This window comes from Bison bison, unplaced genomic scaffold (genome assembly GCF_000754665.1).
Source record: "Bison bison bison isolate TAMUID 2011002044 unplaced genomic scaffold, Bison_UMD1.0 scf7180017863885, whole genome shotgun sequence".
Classification (NCBI taxonomy): Eukaryota; Metazoa; Chordata; class Mammalia; order Artiodactyla; family Bovidae; genus Bison; species Bison bison.
In genome coordinates, this window is record NW_011494457.1 from 323,528 (window position 1) to 341,632 (window position 18,105).

At 40.0% G+C, this 18,105-nt stretch overlaps 1 protein-coding gene across 1 annotated transcript in view; it reads right to left on the reverse strand.

Moving 5' to 3' along the window:
• ENTHD1 (ENTH domain containing 1) overlaps window positions 1–6,488 on the reverse strand; it is an 84,482-nt gene extending 77,994 nt beyond the window's left edge. Inside the window, exon 1 of the mRNA XM_010833738.1 lies at window positions 6,140–6,488. Within this exon, the coding sequence (XP_010832040.1) occupies window positions 6,140–6,488 (349 nt within the window). The remainder of the gene's footprint in view (window positions 1–6,139) is intronic.
• Window positions 6,489–18,105: the final 11,617 nt, after the last annotated feature.

Sequence of the window (18,105 nt, forward strand, 5' to 3'; positions counted from 1 at the left end):
GAACCTAGAAAGACGGTACTGATGAAATTATTTGCAGGGCAGCAGAGCTTCCCCGGTAGCTCAGCTGGTAAAGAATCCACCTGCAACACACGAGACCCCAGTTTGATTCCTGGGTCGGGAAGATCTGCTGGAGAAGGTTTAGGCTACCCACTCCAGTATTCTTGGGCTTCCCTGGTGGCTCAGCTGGTAAAGAATCCACCTGCAATATGGGAGACCTAGGTTTGATCCCTGGGTTGGGACGATCCCCTGGAGAAGAGAATGGCTACTCACTCCAGTATTCTGGCCTGGAGAATTCCATGGACTATTCCATGGGGTCACAAAGAGTTGGACATGACTGAGGGACTTTCATTTTCACTGCAGACACAGATATAGAAGACAGTCTTATGGGTAGGAAAGAAGGAAGGAGGAGGGTGTGATGTATGCAGAGAGTAACAGCTATGGCTTTTCAGTAGTCATACATGGATGTGAGAGCTGGACTAATAAGAAAGCTGAGCACCGAAAAATTGATGATTTTGAACTGTGGTGTTGGAGAAGACTTTTGAGAGTCCCTTGGACTGCAAGGAGACCAAACCAGTCAGTCCTAAAGGAAATCAACCCTGAATATTCATTGGAAGGACTGATGCTGAAGCTGAAGCTCCAATACTTTGGCCATCTGATACGAAGAACTGACTCACTGGAAAAGACCCTGATGCTGGGAAAGATTGCAAACAGGAGGAGAAGGGAATGTCAGAGGATGAGATGGTTGGATGGCATCACTGACTCGACAGACATGAGTTTGAGCAAGATTCAGGAGTTGGTGATGGACAGGGAAGCCTGGTGTACTGCAGACAATGGGGTCACAGAGAGTAGGACACAACTGAGCGACTGAACTGTACTGAACTGAACATGGAAACTTATATTACCATATGTAAAATAGAGAGCCAATGGGAATTTGCTGTATGACTCAGGGAACTAATAATTTGTAATTTCTTTGTAATTTCTGGATTAAGCAGTACAGCATGCTCAAGACTCAAGAAGATATTCTCCAGTTTTATCATCAAGCCTCAACCAGACCTAAAATAAACACTTAAAAAAAGAGGACATTCACCATGACCAAGTGGGATTTCTGCTAAAAATGCAAGGGAAACAGGGAAAAACACATAACATCAACTGATGCAGAAAAGGCATCTGACAAAAGTCAACACCCTATCCTGAGAAAGTCACTCAACAGACTAGGAACAGGAGAGAACTCCAGCAACCTTATAAAGAGTATCTATGAAAAACCCATCCCTAATATCATACTCGAGGCTTCCCCAATGGCTCAGTGGGAAAGAATCTGCCTACAATGCAGGAGATTCAGTTTCCATCCCTGGGTTGGGAAGACCCCCTGGGGGAGGAAATGACAACCCCCTCCAGTATTCTGCCTGGAAAATCCCATGGACAGAGGAGCCTGGTGGGCTACAGTCCATGGGATCGAAAAAGAGTCAGACACGACTGAGCACATGATGGATGGAACATCATGCTTAATGGTGAAAGACTGAAAGCTCTTAAGATCAGAAACAAGACAAGAATGTCTGTTCTCACCATTTCTATTCATCATTGTACAGGAGGTTTTAGACAGAGCAACTAAGAGAGAAAAAGAAATAAGAGGCATCCAGAGTGGAAAGGAAGAAGTAAAATCATCTCTATTTGCAGATGACATAATCCTGTATGTAGGAAATTCAAAGAAATCTATATAAAAAAAGACCAAAATACCCCAAAAGTATTACAGCAAATAGTTATTACAGAAAATATTATAGCAGAGTAATAAAATACAAGATTAATATACAAAAATCAGATGACCAGCTGAATTTCTACACATTAGCAATGAAAAATCTGAAAATGAAATTAAGAAAACAATGTTTGTGGTTTTTTTTTTTTGGTCTGTGCAAGATCTTAGTTCCCATACTTACTGCAGCCCAAGTGTGGAGTCTTAACCACTGGACCTCCACGGAAGTACCCATCATTTCATTTATAGTAGCACCAAAAAAAAAAAATTAGAAATAAATTTTAACAAAAGAAATAAAACTTGTACAATGAATACTACAAAACATGTTTGAAAGAAATGAAAGAAGACCTAAATAAAAGGAATGATTTCTTATGTTTATGAATTTGAGGAAATAATATTATTTATATGCCAATATTCCTGAAATTGATCTTCAGACTCCACGTAATGTCAAACAAAATTCTAGATGTCTTTTTTGAAGAAATTGACAAGCTGATGCTAAACTTGATATGGAAATGCAAGGAACCCAGAACAGCCATAACAATACCAGAAAATAACAAAGTTGGAGTTGGAAATAAAGTCATATTCCTTTATTTCAAAACTTACTACAAAGCTACAATAATCAAAATAGTGTGGCACAGGCATAAGAATAGATGCACAGATCAGTGGAACAGAACTGAGTACAGAAGTAAGCCCATGTATCTATGGTTGATTGATTTCTGTAAGCATGTCAATATAATTCAATGAGGAAAGAATTCTCTTTTCAGCAAATAGTAGTGGGACAACTGGGTATAAAAGAATGAGTCTGGATCTCTACCTCCCACCATATATAAAAATTAATTCAAAGTGGACCCAAGATAAATGTAATAGCTAAAACTACAAAATTCTTATAAGAAAACATAGGTGTAAATCTTTGTGACTTTAGACTAGGCAATGAGTTCTTACTTATGACACAAAGTACAAGCAACCAAAGGAAAAACAGATAAAATGGACTTTTTCAAAATCTAATCAAGAAAGGAAGAAAACAACCTATATAGCATGGGAGAAGATACCTGCAAATCATCTATCTGGATAAAGGTCTTATATCCAAAATATATAAAGAACTCTTCAAAAAAAAAAAAAATTTAATGGGCAGAGAATTTGGACAGACATTTCTCTAAAGAAGACATATAAATGGCCCAACAAAGACATGAGAAGATGCTCAACATCATTAGTCTTCAGGAAACTGTAAATTAAAACCACAGTAAGTATTAATACTGCTTCACATCCAGCAGAATGGCTATAATACAAAAGATAAAACAAAAACAGGATCACCAAGGATGTTAACAGCAATCCTCCTATTAATACACTGCTGGTGGGAATGTAAAATGGTGCCACTGCTAAGAAAAACGGTTTAGTGGTTCCTCAAAAAGCTAAATATTGACTTACCACATGACCCGGCAATTCCACTCCTAAGTATACTTTCTGAAAGAAAGAAACTGAAAGCAGGAGTCTGGTAACTTGTACACTAGAGTTCTCTGTAGCATTATTCACAACAGCCAAAAGGTGAAAACAGCCCATTAACAGATGACCAGATAAACAAAATGTGGTTAAGTACCTGCAGATTAATGTGATTCAGTATAAAAAGAATGAAGTTCTGCTACATCCTCTAACATGGCTGAACTTGGCGGACATGGTAAGTGACATAAGCCAGACACACAGAAACACAACTACTACATGATTCCACTTCACGAGGCACCCAAAATAAGCAAAATCAGAGAGACAAGAAGCAGATTAGAGGTTAGCACGGGAATTGCTGCTGAACGGTTACAGAGCTCCTGTTGGGGGTGATGAAAACGTCTGGAAACAGACACTGGTGATGGTTGTGCCACAGTGTGAATGTAATGAATGCCACTGAGTCATACACTTAAAATGGCAAAGTTTATGTTACATTTATTTTATCTCAATTTTAAAAATTAATTATACACCAAAAGTCATAGGACTGTGACCTCTAAATGGGTGAACTGTGTTGTGTATGAATTATGTCTCAATAAAGCTGTTTTTTAAAGTAAAAAAAAAATCAGCTCTCAAGCTATAAAAGATATAGAAGAATCTTAAAAGCATATTGCTAAGAGAAAAAAAATTCTGAAAAAGCTACATATGGAATGATTCCAAATATATGACAATCTGGAAAAAACAAAACTGCAGAAACAATAAAAAGATCAGTGACTGCCAAGGGCTCAAGGCAGGGGAGAGAGGGTGGACAGGTGCAACACAGGGCACTTTGAAGGCAGTGAAACTATTCTGCACAATACTGGAATGGCAGATCCATGACACCATGCATTTTCCAAAACCCATAGAACTGCAGAACACAAAGTGTGAACACTTTGTGTAAACTAAGGACTATTAGTTAATATTACTGTATCAATACTGGTTTAATTGTAACAAATGTGCAACACTAATGCAAGATGTTAACAGGAGAAACCATGTGTGGGTGGGGAAGGGCGTGTGGGAACTCTACTTTCTGCATCATTTTTCTGTAACCCTAAAACTGCTCTAAAAAAGACTCTATTTTTAAAAGGTATACTTAACAGAGACTGCACTGAATTTTATCCTCTTCTCATGATTCATAAGGCTATTCACTTCAACAAATTATAATTTGACTTTAGATGGGAGGAAGTGCTGATTCTTTACCACTGTAGAACAATATCAGGCACTACTGAATCATCCCAGTGCAATACCCTATGCAGCCTTTCCCGACTTCTCTTCCACCCCCGACAATATTACTTCATGACCTAAATTTCTGTATTCATAAAACTACTCCCATCATAGTTTCTGAAGAGTCCATAGTCTTTGGAAACAGTTTATCACGCTTATGACTAAATTCCAGTCTAATTATAATTACAGTGACATTATTATATTAAGTTGTCATGCCTCCTAGTTTATTCACTTTCTTTTTTTTCACAGGGCCATGTTAGTTTTATTTGGTCTAATTATAAACTGTGTTTTAAAACATACAAGTTTATATAAAACAAAATAAAAATCATCTCTAGGGACTTCCCTGGCACTCCAGTGGTTAAGACTCCAAGCTTCCATTACAGGAGGCGCAGGTTTGATCCCTAGTATGGGAACTAAGATCTCGCAGGCGGTGCACAGCAGCCAAAACAAACAAAAAACACAATAGCAAAATTAAAAAAAAATCATCTCTAGTCCTACCAGGACCACTTGTTAAACTCTTATATAATAAATTTCATATACATAAATATAATTTTTTAAACAAAATTGGGACAATTTGCATATTCTTTCTTCCATTTATTATCTCTCTTAACAAATGTTGATGGTGCCTCTTCTGCTGAGAACCAGCAATGGGCAAGGTAGACAACGTCCCTGCCCTCATGGAGCTGACATCCTTTGGGGAGAAACAGGCAAACATATTTACACTCCTCACAACCATCCTATGAGACAGACATTGTTCTTATCCCAATGTACAGAGAGCTAAACTGAGGTAATCTAGTAAGTTACCTTAGTATATGCAGTTAGGCAGCAGCAGAGTCAGGATTCAACCCCAGGTTGAAAGAAAACCCTATTTGATAAAAAAATACTCTGAGCTTTTAACTCATGAAAGAGATCTTAATATGATATCCTGTATCTTTATAAAATCGTACCAGGATTAATACTTTAGATTAGCTCCCTAAAATAACACATTTACTCCAAGGACATAGTTCCTTGACTTTAATCATGAAGCTTGCTCATGGAAAATTATTCATTGCTATTTTGTCATATGTAAATTAAGCAGGAACTCAAGTTCCACTTTTTAACTTTTTGGTGTTTTTTTTTTTTCACTTTATTTTTTAAATCAATTTATTTAGACTAAAACAAAAATAGTTCACACATTTTCTTCCCTCCCTCCGCCTCTGACAACTGCTAATCTGCTCTCTGTACCTATAAACTTTTCCTTTTTTTAACTCCACATGTAATAGAAATCATACAATATTTGTCTTTCTCTGTCTGACTTATTTCACTTTGCATAATGCCCTTGAGGTCCGAAAGAATGAAATCTTTCCTTGTGCGACAACATGAATGGACCTTGAGGGCATTATGCTAGGTGAAATAAGTCAGGCTGAGAAGGATGAATACTACATGATCTCTCTTTTATGTTCATTGTCTACGAGGTGTCCTTTTATGAGGCACCTAACTGTGTTAGTTTCACACATCATTTTGAAAAATATATATACATTGTTTTCAAAGGCACTCAAGAGTCAACACAAAGGATTAAACAGGAAACCCAAACTGTCCCAGAGGAAAGGCAGCTCGTACATTTAAGAACTACTTTTCCCCAGCTTCTGCTTTAAAGTAACCCCCCTCCCACACTCTTACTCTTTACTAGCACACTGTATAAACTTCTTCATCTGGTACCTTGATCTTTTCCAGCTTCATCTATGTGTTGAAAATCTTTTAGCGCTTGAAGGTTACAGTACCCCTCTCTGCAATGCTGAATAACTTTCTTTGATCCATTCTTGATGAGATAATCCATTAGGGTAAGGGATTTATACACATGGCGCCAGTTCTTCCCGTGGTCGTTGAGTCTCTGCCATAGCATGTTCATAATTTCAGAGAGAGAAATTGTGTTGAAAGTCAGGTCGCTGATATCTAACATTAGAGAACTGGAAGGACCCCAAGGGTCATTAGAAGTTGCTTCCCTGACTTTTATTTCAGCATCTGAGTAATTCTTCACGAAGTTTTTCACTTGCCTCCTGAATGCCATAGGTAAGACCAATCTGAAGGTAGGACGGGGGCTGAAAGCAACACAATAGGTGCTTGTGTCATTGGTTTACAGAACCCTTGAGAGGTAGCTGGTCCCCAAGTCTGCTGCTCCCAAATACAAATGACTCCCCTCCATCTTGACAAGGTATCAGTTTTCTGCAAAGGAATACACACGAAAAATAAGTTCAACATTTTTTAAAAGTCTCCAGAAGAGCAATTCAGTCTGAAAAATCTAGCTGTAGTTTCCAGATCAGCGCCTCACATACATCAGCCAGAACTGAGGGGACCATGTAAATGTTCCTAGGATCAATACGGGAAAATATCTCACGAGGGATTAGCCTATGTTATTTAAAGAAACATAAGTGGTCTTTCGAGACCAAAAAGTTTCCATTGAAAGTATTGGGACTTCCCTGGCGGTCCAGCGGTTAAGAATCTGCCTGCCAATGCTAGGGGACACGGGTTCAATCCTTGGTCTGCGAAGATTCCACATTCTGCAAGGCAAGTAAGCCCATGTATCACAGCTACTGAAGACTGCACGCTCTAGAGCCCGTGCTCCGCAACCAGAGAAGCCACTGCAATGAGAAGCGCAGGTGCCACAACGAGAGAATAGCCCCCACTCACCAAAACTAGAGAAAGCCCAGGCGCAGCAACAGAGACCCAGCACAGTCAAAAATTAAAAAAAAAAAAGTATCCCTGAACCTCTTTGGCCAGAAATAAAATTATTATAAAGTATTACAAGAACAGTGGACAAATTAATGGTGGACAAGAAAATGGAACTTGCACTGTGACATCTCAAGATCTGTTGTCACGTATAAATATGCTATGTCCTGAGACTAATCAAGCGAAAACTGAGTCTTACAATCATCAACTGACCTTTGGTCCTATCCTTCTCAGAACTTACAAGTCATTAGAATCAAATCTAAATATGGTCTGTTTTCTTGTTAATCTAAAAGAAGGGAGGATCATCAACTATTAAGAAATTGTCCTCAGTGGACTCTACATGTAACCCACGGTGCCCTAAACCAATGTTTTAGTCCTGGTAAGGCTGGTACGTCGAAGGAAAGGTTAAATTACTTTCTTTACTCAGCTTTAGAAACATATTCCCTGATAAGCATCCAGACCCAATGAGTGCTCAACAATCTATAATCAGATTTTACTAGAGAAACTGCATACATACTAAAGAAAAAATGCTAAAAATCCATAACAAATATGCTTGCTATTTTTAGTTTTGTTTCTCTTCCTTGACCTTCTTGATTTTTAGCTCAGGTTTGATGAATTTCTCTGTATGTATTTAAGGAAGACATAATTTTCAGAAGCAACCTAAATAAACTATCACTTCTTTTTTAAAAAATAAAAGAAGGGAATAAGTAATCTTTTTTTTTTTTGGTAAAAGTGCAACGCATTCTCAAATAAACAAGGCAGAAAATGTATCTTTTTAATTAAGATTTCTCCTAAAGAGACCATCATCAACCCTAGACAAAAAAAGAGAAATTGTGTATTTTTACAATTTTCTGATTTTCTCTCCTGTTTGCACTTTGAATACAGACATTTTTATCTGACTCACTCCTACAGTGAAAACTCGACTTATAATGTGTTTCAATAAGCTATTAAAATTTTCAGTCATGAGGGTTTTCTTTTTCTATTGTCCTTTTTTGCCCTCTACCAAGCTCACTCAATGCAGCGATGTACTGTGACATTGGCTTGGAGCAACAAATATTGATCTGTTTCTTTACAAGTCTATTAAAAAAAAAAAAGGCCTTGTTAGAATCATAACTTGCTAGAATTGAATACAGTTGTTAAAATTTTTTTCTTTTTCAAATAGCTACCTATGTATATTTTGGAGGGACAAAATCGTAATATCTAGGTTTTCCTCTATTCTTAACCTGCATTTTTAAATTAAAAAAATGCTTTCTTAGATGAAGTTTCTGCCATAGAAAATTATCTACATAATAGCCTTCCATCCAATAGAGTAGTTCACAATGGGATGTGCTGGATTTATCAAAATTAAATATATTCTTAACCATTCAAAAAACTAAAGAAAAATGTCTGGATAAGTGAATTAGTATTATTTACTAACATACAGTACATAAGTGAATTAGTATTATTTACTAACATACAGTACATTGTGACATGAACACAGAATACATAACACACCATTCTACTACTTGAAATCTTGAAATCTTCTCAAGCTAACAAGAAATTCATTTGTGTTCATTGTAAATTAGGTTGGTTTATTATGTGTTTTAGACACCTGGCTATATGCAAACACTCAGTTTACTCGGTCCTTCAAAAGTTTGAGATTGTAAATATAGTGATACGAGACAACGTAGTGCCCGAGAGGATAAATGTTCACACCTGAATTTTGGCTGCCTGGCTATCCAAGTCCTTATAATATATAGGGAAGTAAGATATTTCATGTTGTAAATTTGGGTTTTCTCCTCTGAAAGGCCTTCACCCACCACACTTACTACTTAGGTCCTCCCATCATGCTCTTTTCAGACCCAGTTTATTTCCTTCATGACACTTATCAGGATGTATAATTACGTGTTTGTCATTTTCTCTTCGGCTTTCTCCACCACCAGATTAGAAACTCCTTGAGAGCAGCAACCATGATCATCTTATCAGTAAATTCTACTGCATAAACAGGTACCTAGCAGGCACTCAAATATGTTGCATGAATGACCAAGTGGTGGATTGATTTTGCTTTGGAACAAACATGAATTGATTCTACAGCTTTGGGTTATAAATATGACATTTAAAAATATAATCCAACCCTTGCAATAGTCAAGTAAAGTTCTAATGTTTGCTTATGAATCTAGAATTAAAACTAGAGTTAGTATCTAGTTTTAACTTTAGAGTTTAAAGCAAACATTTTCAAATCAATCAAGTATTTCTTGAGTACTTATTTTTATATAGTTTTGTGGAAGAAATAATAAATGTAAAACATGCTGCATACATTTAAAAATATCAATTAGTTAAGGAGCTTTCTCCCATTAACACTTCCAAGATAAATAATTAGGTATAAAACATCTCTTAATTTTCTTACTCCATTTACCCACTTATTCAACTCTGTGACAAAGGCTGTTTTCTCCCTCAACTTTACCTGAATAACAGGAGACTATTTAAGTTGCCAACTGGCATTAAACTACAGGTCCACAGTCTCTTATCTGAATCTTTTGAGGCCAAATAAGTTAGGGACTTCAAACTTAATTGGGGGGGGGTGTGTGTGTGAAAACCTTTTGAAAAGTAATGCCATGCCTACACTATATATTACATGATATCCACACAAAGGTCTGGGGTAAGTAAAGAGGTCTGAACAATTAAACACATCAACATGACTGCAATAAAAATTTGCAAATATTTGTAGTAAGTAAAGACAAATGGCTGTTTCATTTCAAATCTTGGACCTAGACAAGTTAGGGGGGGAAAAAGTGGTTTTCAAAACTTCTTGGATATCAGAATTGAGAATAAGAGATTGAGGGGCTACACTGACTTTATCCAAAGATTTAGGACACTAACTATAACAGCATCTAAGAGGCTGAGTACCAAGAGGCATCTTTGGAAAGACACATTTAGGGTAGTGCTATGAAGACAGAACAGCTTTTGTGTTTATACGGATTCTGCCTGCAGACATGAGATCAACTCAGGAGAAAATAAACTCTGGCCAAGATTGTTTTGGAAGAAGGATTACAGAGATCACCAGGGCATTAGCAGGTGTTACTGTTTTGATGGAAAGCACACTGCAAGAGGCAGAGAAACTAGAGTCCTGCCTGTGCGTTCACTAAATCACTCAACTATTATTTCCCAGAGTTTACCGTGTGACAGGCTCCATTTCTAAGAAACACAGAAACAGGAGCACAAGACACAGTTTTCACCCTCTGGTGTAAATGGCATGCTGTTGTTGCTTAGCCACTAAGTCGTGTCCCACTCTTTGTGACCCCACGGACTGTAGCCCACTAGGCTTCTTCTGTCCATGGGACTTCCCAGGCAATAATCCTGGAGTGGGCTGCCATTTCCTTCTCCAGGGGATGTTTCCCACCCAGGGATTGAATCTCCTGCATTGCAGGTGGATCCTTAACCACTGAGTCCCTTCAGTGAAGTGCTGTGTAAGTGCTACTCTTCGCTGTAGGCTCACAACATGCTCACACCTAGGCATTCAGTACCTCACCTCATTACTTTAATTAGGACTCCAGAGGCATGGATTTGAGGTCCTAGTCTGCCATTTCCTATTAAGGTTTCTTTGAGCCTCAGTTTCCCCATCTGCAGCATAAGGGGAAAAAATCACCACATAAGGGGTGGTGGGAAAGACATGACATGCTCCACAAAGAACTGAAGGTAAAGAGCAGAGGAAGAATCCGCTTCCTGTATCCATTCCTTGGCATCACTTAATTCGTTCAACAGTGGTTTCAGAACGACCACTGTGTTCCATGCAGGCCGTGTGGGGGACACTGGGTCACACAGACTACTCAGACCAGTGACTGCCCTCAGAGAGCATGCAATGTAGTGGGAGTGGGTACTGGAGAAGCTTCTAGAAGGAGGGAGTGATGTAACACCGTCACACAACAGTGACCTTCCCTCAGGGAGACCTGCGGGCCTTGTCCCCTTCTCGCCTCGCCTGACAAGGCGTAGGGACCCGCATGGAATGGGCAGTCGGAGAGCACCCCTCCAGGCCCCCTCCATCCCCACCCCCACCCCCAAATGAGAGGCTACTACCTGAAGGGAATGTCCAACCACCTGGCATCTGGGCCTTTTCCCTACCAAACACCAGGCCGGCCCCCCGCAAGCTAATCCGCCTCCTCCAACCAGGCCGGAGAGCTCACGCCCTCCCCCACTTCCGCTTCCTCACTTCCGGCTCTTCACTTCCGGCCTTTCCTTCGGCTGATGCCCGCTACTCCCAGGACTTCGAGGAAGGGAGACGCCTCGGGTTAAAATAATCCCTGCTTGTGGCTATCCAGCGGTATGAAGGCAGATGTCTTCCTTTTGTGATCAGTTGGGCTGTGGCACTGCCTAATCCTTCAATGAAAGAATAAATTTTACAATCCGTGTTATTAGTCTAATTTTAACTGACTGGAAACGTGATCTGAAGGACAAAGAATATAATCTCTAGTAGTAGTCTCTAGAGATGAAAAGTAATGGGAAATGACTGAGTGCTTCCAGTGAGGGCCCTGGGTACCCCTGATGGCTAGTCATTGAAACAGTCAACTGATTTTCACTGAGCATCTAAAGCATCAAGGACTCAGATAGAATCGAGTTCGATTAAGTTGACAGGCTAGTGGAGGTGACAGGCACCATCACAGAAGATTGTGACAAGGTATGCATAGCATAATGAGAGAGGAGAGACCATCTGATTCTACCAAGGAGTAGTTGAGGGCAGCCTTGAGAGAAGAATTTATATCTGAACTGATTCTTAAAGGATGACAGGAGTTCACTGCATAGACAAGAGGAAGCCATTAGAGGCAAAGGACGCATCATGTGTAAAGGCTTGAAAGCTGAGAGAGCCTATAATCCTGGTAAAACTGCAAGCTCTATAGCTACCATGGCAGTCACAAAGACTGTTAGTGAAACAGCAGAGGGAGGTGAAGTGGCAGAGGACAGTCAGATCATGAAGCGCCTTGTCTGTACTGCCAGGTGGGTTTTATCCAGAAGGCAATGAAAGTGTAATCAAACCTATGTTTTAAAGAACCATGGTGGCTGTGTGGAATACTGACTAGAATGGACGAAAACACATGTAGAGAATAGGAAAATGCTTAGTAAATGAAAGTTACCTTTGCTTTTAGTTCCTACTGCTTCAATCATAATTACTATAATAACAGCCTACATTGTTGATACTGGCATGTAGATGGGTAAGTATAATATAAAATGATAGGAAATACGAAAGAAATTGGTGCATTATAACCAATTTAGCTGGCTGTAATATAGAGTAATGAGAGCAGAAGGCAGAGGGAAATTGAAAAGATGGTCTGGAAATGGGTGGTTCAGGACCTTGAAGGCCATGATAAGGTGTTGGGCTTTATAAAGTAGTGAGAAATAAACCAAAAGTGCTTTTTTTTTTTTTTTGCATTGAGTTATAGTTTATGAAGATTTTCATATGTATATCTTATGTAAATTTTAAAGGAAGTCTGAAATATAGGTGATATTATCCCATTTTATAGGTAAGAATGCTAAGTTTGAGGAACATGCATTCATTCTTCATTAGAGCCAGGCACTATGCTGAGCCATGGGAATACAAGAAGGTTACAGTCCAATAAGGGAAACAGGAATAAATCAGTAACTGTGATAAATTACTATGATAAAGGCAAACATAGATTGATCTGAGAGTAAAAAAGGAATTTTTCTAAACAACATGGTTAGGAAAGGCTTTCTGGAGGAGTTAAAACTGAGCTGAGTTTGCAGGAACAAATAAGTTATATGAATTGTCCAGAAATATTCAGCTAGCAAGGATTTAACTGGAACTTGAACCCAAATCTCCTGTATACACTTCTATGCTCTTTCCCCTATGCTGAGAATCAATCTTTTGTTCTTAATGTTGAGCTCCATTGACCTTCTCAGTCATGAATTTAACTTTTGTATTTTGAGAAGGTCAGAGATCTCAATTTTTTCAATTTAAACCTATTCATTTTCTTCTTTCAGAACGAATCTCTGAGTGTGTTCAGAAAATTAGATTGCAAGCAGAACAGAGGGACTGGAAAAAGAACAGAATTTTATAGTGAAAGTGAAGTCGCTCAGTCGTGCCCGACTCTTTGTGACCCCATGGACAGTAGCCTGCACCAAGCTCCTCCATCCATGGGATTTTCCAGGTAAGAGTACTAGACTGGGTTGCCATTTCCTTCTCCAGGGAATCTTCCTGACCCAGGGATCGAACCCAGGTCTCCTGCCTTGTAGACAGACACTTTTACCATCTGAGCCAAAGTGATGAAGGTGCCTTCCCTGGCAGTCCAGTGGTTAGGACTTCACCTTCTAATGCAGGGAGTGCAGGCTCAGTGCCTGGCTGGGGAGCTCAAGTCCCTAAAACCTAAACATAAAAATGGAAGCGATATTGTAACAAATTCAATGAAGATTTTAAAAATGGTTCACATAAAAAAAATCCTAAAACATAAAGTGATAAAAGTCATAACCAAAGCAGAAGCCATTGTTGTGGCACATAATCCACTCCACTCATTCTCCTTTGACACACGTTTGTGTATGAAATTATAGCACAGAAGCTATTGGACTTGGCTCCAGATATATCTGGGAGTCTACAGTGACACTCGAGTTTCTTTTTGGGGTGACTCTGTGAATGGTGGTTGCTAGTTTCACTAAGATAGGAACCTAGTCTGAGGAGCAGATTTGGCAGGAAAGGTGATGAATTCTATTTTGGACATTTTGAATGTGAGGTGAGGTGTCTGGTGTGACCAGGTGAAGATGCCCAAGAGACAGTTGAGTAGAAAAAATTGGGACAAAGGGAGAGTATGCTGGGCAGGGCTCATGAACTTGAGAATATTCAGTACATACATAGGTTGTGATTGAATAGGCAGATGGAAAAAAGAGAACAACACAAACTCAAAGACAACAGTCCCATTGTAGGTGGAGAGGCTGGTAGCAGTCCCTGAGTGGATCAGACAGGCAAAAGGCTCACTTGCTACCCGCTATGGAATTAACTCTGCTGAAGTGACTATGGTTTTTCCAGTGATCATGTACGGATGTGAGAGTTGGACTGTGAAGAAAGCTGAGTGCCAAAGAACTGATGCTTTTGAACTGTGGTGTTGGAGAAGACTCTTGAGAGTCCCTTGGACTGCAAGGAGATCCAACCAGTCTATCCTAAAGGAGACCAGTCCTGGGTGTTCATTGGAAGGACTGATGCTGAAGCTGAAACTCCAATACTTTGGCCACCTCATGCAACGAGCTGACTCATTGGAAAAGACCCTGATGCTGGGAAAGATTGAGGGCAGGAGGAGAAGGGGACGACAGAGGATGAGATGGATGGATGGCATCACTGACTCAATGGACATGGGTTTGGGTGGACTCTGGAAGTTGGTGATGGACAGGGAGACCTGGCGTGCTGCAGTTCATGGGGTTGCAAAGAGTCGGACACGACTGAGCGACTGAACTGAACTGAACTGAAAGTGACATGTACAAAGAGATGTCTGCTTTCCTCCATTTGGGGGCACCATAATTTAGTTGCAATACTGTAGCATCAAGAACATAGACATCATTTTGCCCCAATAACTTGGTGTGGGTTTTAATTTATTTCCTGAACTCACAGTTTTATAAAAGTGAACAAAACTTTCTTCAGTTGGCTTCCAAGACATTACTTCTCCTTCTCGTCTCCTTGGCTGGTATCCTCTCATTTCTCTGACCTCTCAACTTTGGAGGGGTCAGTTCTCTGCTGTGTTCATTTCCGGGATGGTTTTATCCAGTCTCGTGGTTTGCAACACCCTTCTCTCTCTCAACAACTGTCAAGATTTCATCATCACCCCTAACCTGTGTTAACCTCCAGACTCAGGTGCCTAACTCCCTTGACACCTCCACTGGCATGTCTCACAGACATCTCAAATTTAATACATCTAAAAGCAAACTCCTCATCTGGTCTTCTAGACCTTCTCACCCACAGTCTCTCCTGTCTCAGTGAATGACACATCCTTGCTTCTAGTTTCTCAGGCCATGAACCTTGGGGTCACCACTGACGCCTCTCTTTGTCTCTCATACAGCCTGTGATATCCATGAGTACACCTGTGACACAGAGTGGTTACTGATTCTGGGTTATGTGTGCTCCGTAGGTAATAAATGGTTTATCAATGCCATGTTCTAATACACAATAAAATAATCCTATTTATGATTCCAGACTTTTTTGTTACCCTGTATATTAAGAATTCAACACTTCCCACCATCAGTCCTAAGTCACCATCATGTCTTGCCAGGATCATGGCAGCAGCCTCTTACCTGCTCGCCCTGCTTTTTCTCTTGCTTTATTACAGTCTAATCTCAATACAGTGATCAGAGTGAGCCTTGAAAAACTTAAAACACAGTCCCTGGTGGCTCAGCTGTAAAGAATCCACTTGCAATGTGGGAGACCTGGGTTTGATCCCTGGGCTGGGAAGAGCCCCTGGAGAAGGGAACGGCTACCCACTCCAGTATTCTGGCCTGAAGAATTCCATGGACTGTATAGTCTTGGGGTTGCAAAGAGTCAGACATGACTGAGTGGCTTTCACAGAGCATATCACACCCCAGTTCAAAATCTTCCACTGACTCCCATCTCAAGAGTAAAATCCAAAGACCTTGCCATGGCCATTGAGGTCCTATGTATTCTGGTCCCTACTCCCGCTCTGACCTCCATCTCTACTCTTCTCCACCTCACTCACTGCATCCACCTTCAGGCTTTGCTCCTGCTAGTCCAGATATCTGAAAAAGCTATTTCTCCCCAAAAGCCACCAGGCCAGATCCCTCGCTTTGTTTTGGACATTGCTCAGATGTCTTTTGATCTTCTAATTAAATCCCAACCCCACTTCAGCCACACAGTCTGTGACTCTTGCCCCATTTTATAATCCTCTTTAGCAGTACCACCATCTGACACACGTATTATTTCTTCCTCTACCAGAATGTGTGATCCAGGAGAGCAGGGACTATGTTTTGTTCTCTGATACATCCCAGCACCTGCAACAGACCTAACAAGGAGTAGGTGTACAAACGTTGTCTATTGAATGAATAAAAAGAGAACGTTTGAACCCATGCTATTGGATGAAGAGTACACGTTGAACCATGAAGTTAAAGTTAGTGTAATTTTACATAAGAAGTTCTGATGCCAACAACAACCTCTCAAAAGGAACTGTTGAAAATTTTTAAATACATATGGTTTCAAACAAAATTTTCTCCATGGTGGATAAATTCAGATTTCATATATTCCTTAATCCTCCCAAATTTGCTGATTGGGACACACTATTCTGAGTGTCCCTTGATAGTGAGGACCAAGTTGCTGACAGTCTCACATGAGAGTTTTTATTCTTAGGTTCTGCCTTTACACTAGTTCAATTACAGAACTGCTAGGAAATTAACCACTAAAGGAGCCTTGCTTCCTGCCCTATTGCTCTGTACCACGTCTGCCGATCATTACTTACTACTGAAAGAACTTCTCTGTGAGATTTTCCTGTTCTGCACTCTGCCTCATTCTTGGATGAGAAGGGGTTGTGTTCTGTGTCCTGGGGGCGGTGTCCGGGGGAAAAGCAGCTACATCGTTAGGGCGAGTGCTGAGGACACCATGGTGCTTCCTGTACAGCGCTAGTCAACAGTCTGCTTTCTCCCCAATTCAAAACCACTGGCTTGGGACAAGAGTTGTGGCCAGAGAATTCCAGTGTTTGAGAACCAAGGATGAGGTCATCAGGCATAACGATGATCCCACCAAGAAGACCCTTAGACCTTGGAGACTGAAGAACCCTGAGGCCCACGTGGAGATGTGATTGTTTTAAAATTGGGCACACGTTGTTACCTTGAAACTTCTGTCTTTATAACATGTGGAAGTAGTGGGGACCCTATTCAGATGCAACTTGGATTCAAGAATCTTTGACAGACTTGCATGAATAAAGAGAAAGCCCTCTATTACAGATTTAAGAGGAACAAATTACATCCTTTAAGTCATCTGACCAATCGTTTGCTGAGCTCCTACTATGATCAAATACTCAGATTCTTCTTTTCTATTTCAATAAAATTGTTGAGTGATCATAACCAACATTTCCACCCCCTCCCCCCAAAAAACAAATCTTGAGCAAGGTTTAGGTATAAAGGGGCAAAGAGAAAAGGATACCATTCCACAATGTGAAATAAGTTTAAATTCGAGATCCCCAAGTTGTCTTATCTGATTAATGCTGGAACATCTTGTCAGCCAACATTTCCATCTTTATTTTGGGTCTGGTCCCCCGACTCTGAACAGTGCCTCTTAGCAAGTCGCAATGTCTCTAATTTTGTGCAAAAGATGCAATGTTGGCAATCCATTTTCTAGCAAAAGCAGAGACAGAGGAAGAGGCCTTAGCAAGTTACACTTGGTCTGGGAGGAAGGAGCTTAAAGAGGCGCGTGAGCTACAAATCTGAAGGTAAGAACTAAGGAAGTTGAAGGTGATAAAAATGTTAGGCCAATGAAAAAAGTCTTCAAATCCCAGAAATATTTTAGTCCAGCCTATTAAGGAGAAAATTAAATTCCCCAAATCTAAGTAACCAGCCCCAGCTCGCACTTGGTTATGGCAGAGCTGGGGTTGGAACTCATCTTGGTTTTGAGTTTTTCTTCTTTCTTTTGTTAGGGGTAGTATTAGGGGCTAAGGGTAATATTATGGGCTGAATACACTAAAAAAGCTTTTTTTTCCCCTGAGATTTGAATGATGTGAGTGATCCAGGATTCTGTTAAATAAGTTCCCCTAAGAAGTCCTAATGTTCTTCCAGATGCTCATACCTACTTGGAGAAAGTGCATTTTCCTTAAGACCAGCAGTAACTTGCCAATGGACCATCTCTAGGATTAAAAATTTTCTTATGTGAACATAATCGTTCGGGGCAAACTTGTTAAAACTGAAACCAAGCATAAAGAAGCAAAAGTGTTTCAGTGAACCTCCTGCATTTTAGTTCAACTCCGGCAGCAAGAAAACAAAACCACATAATC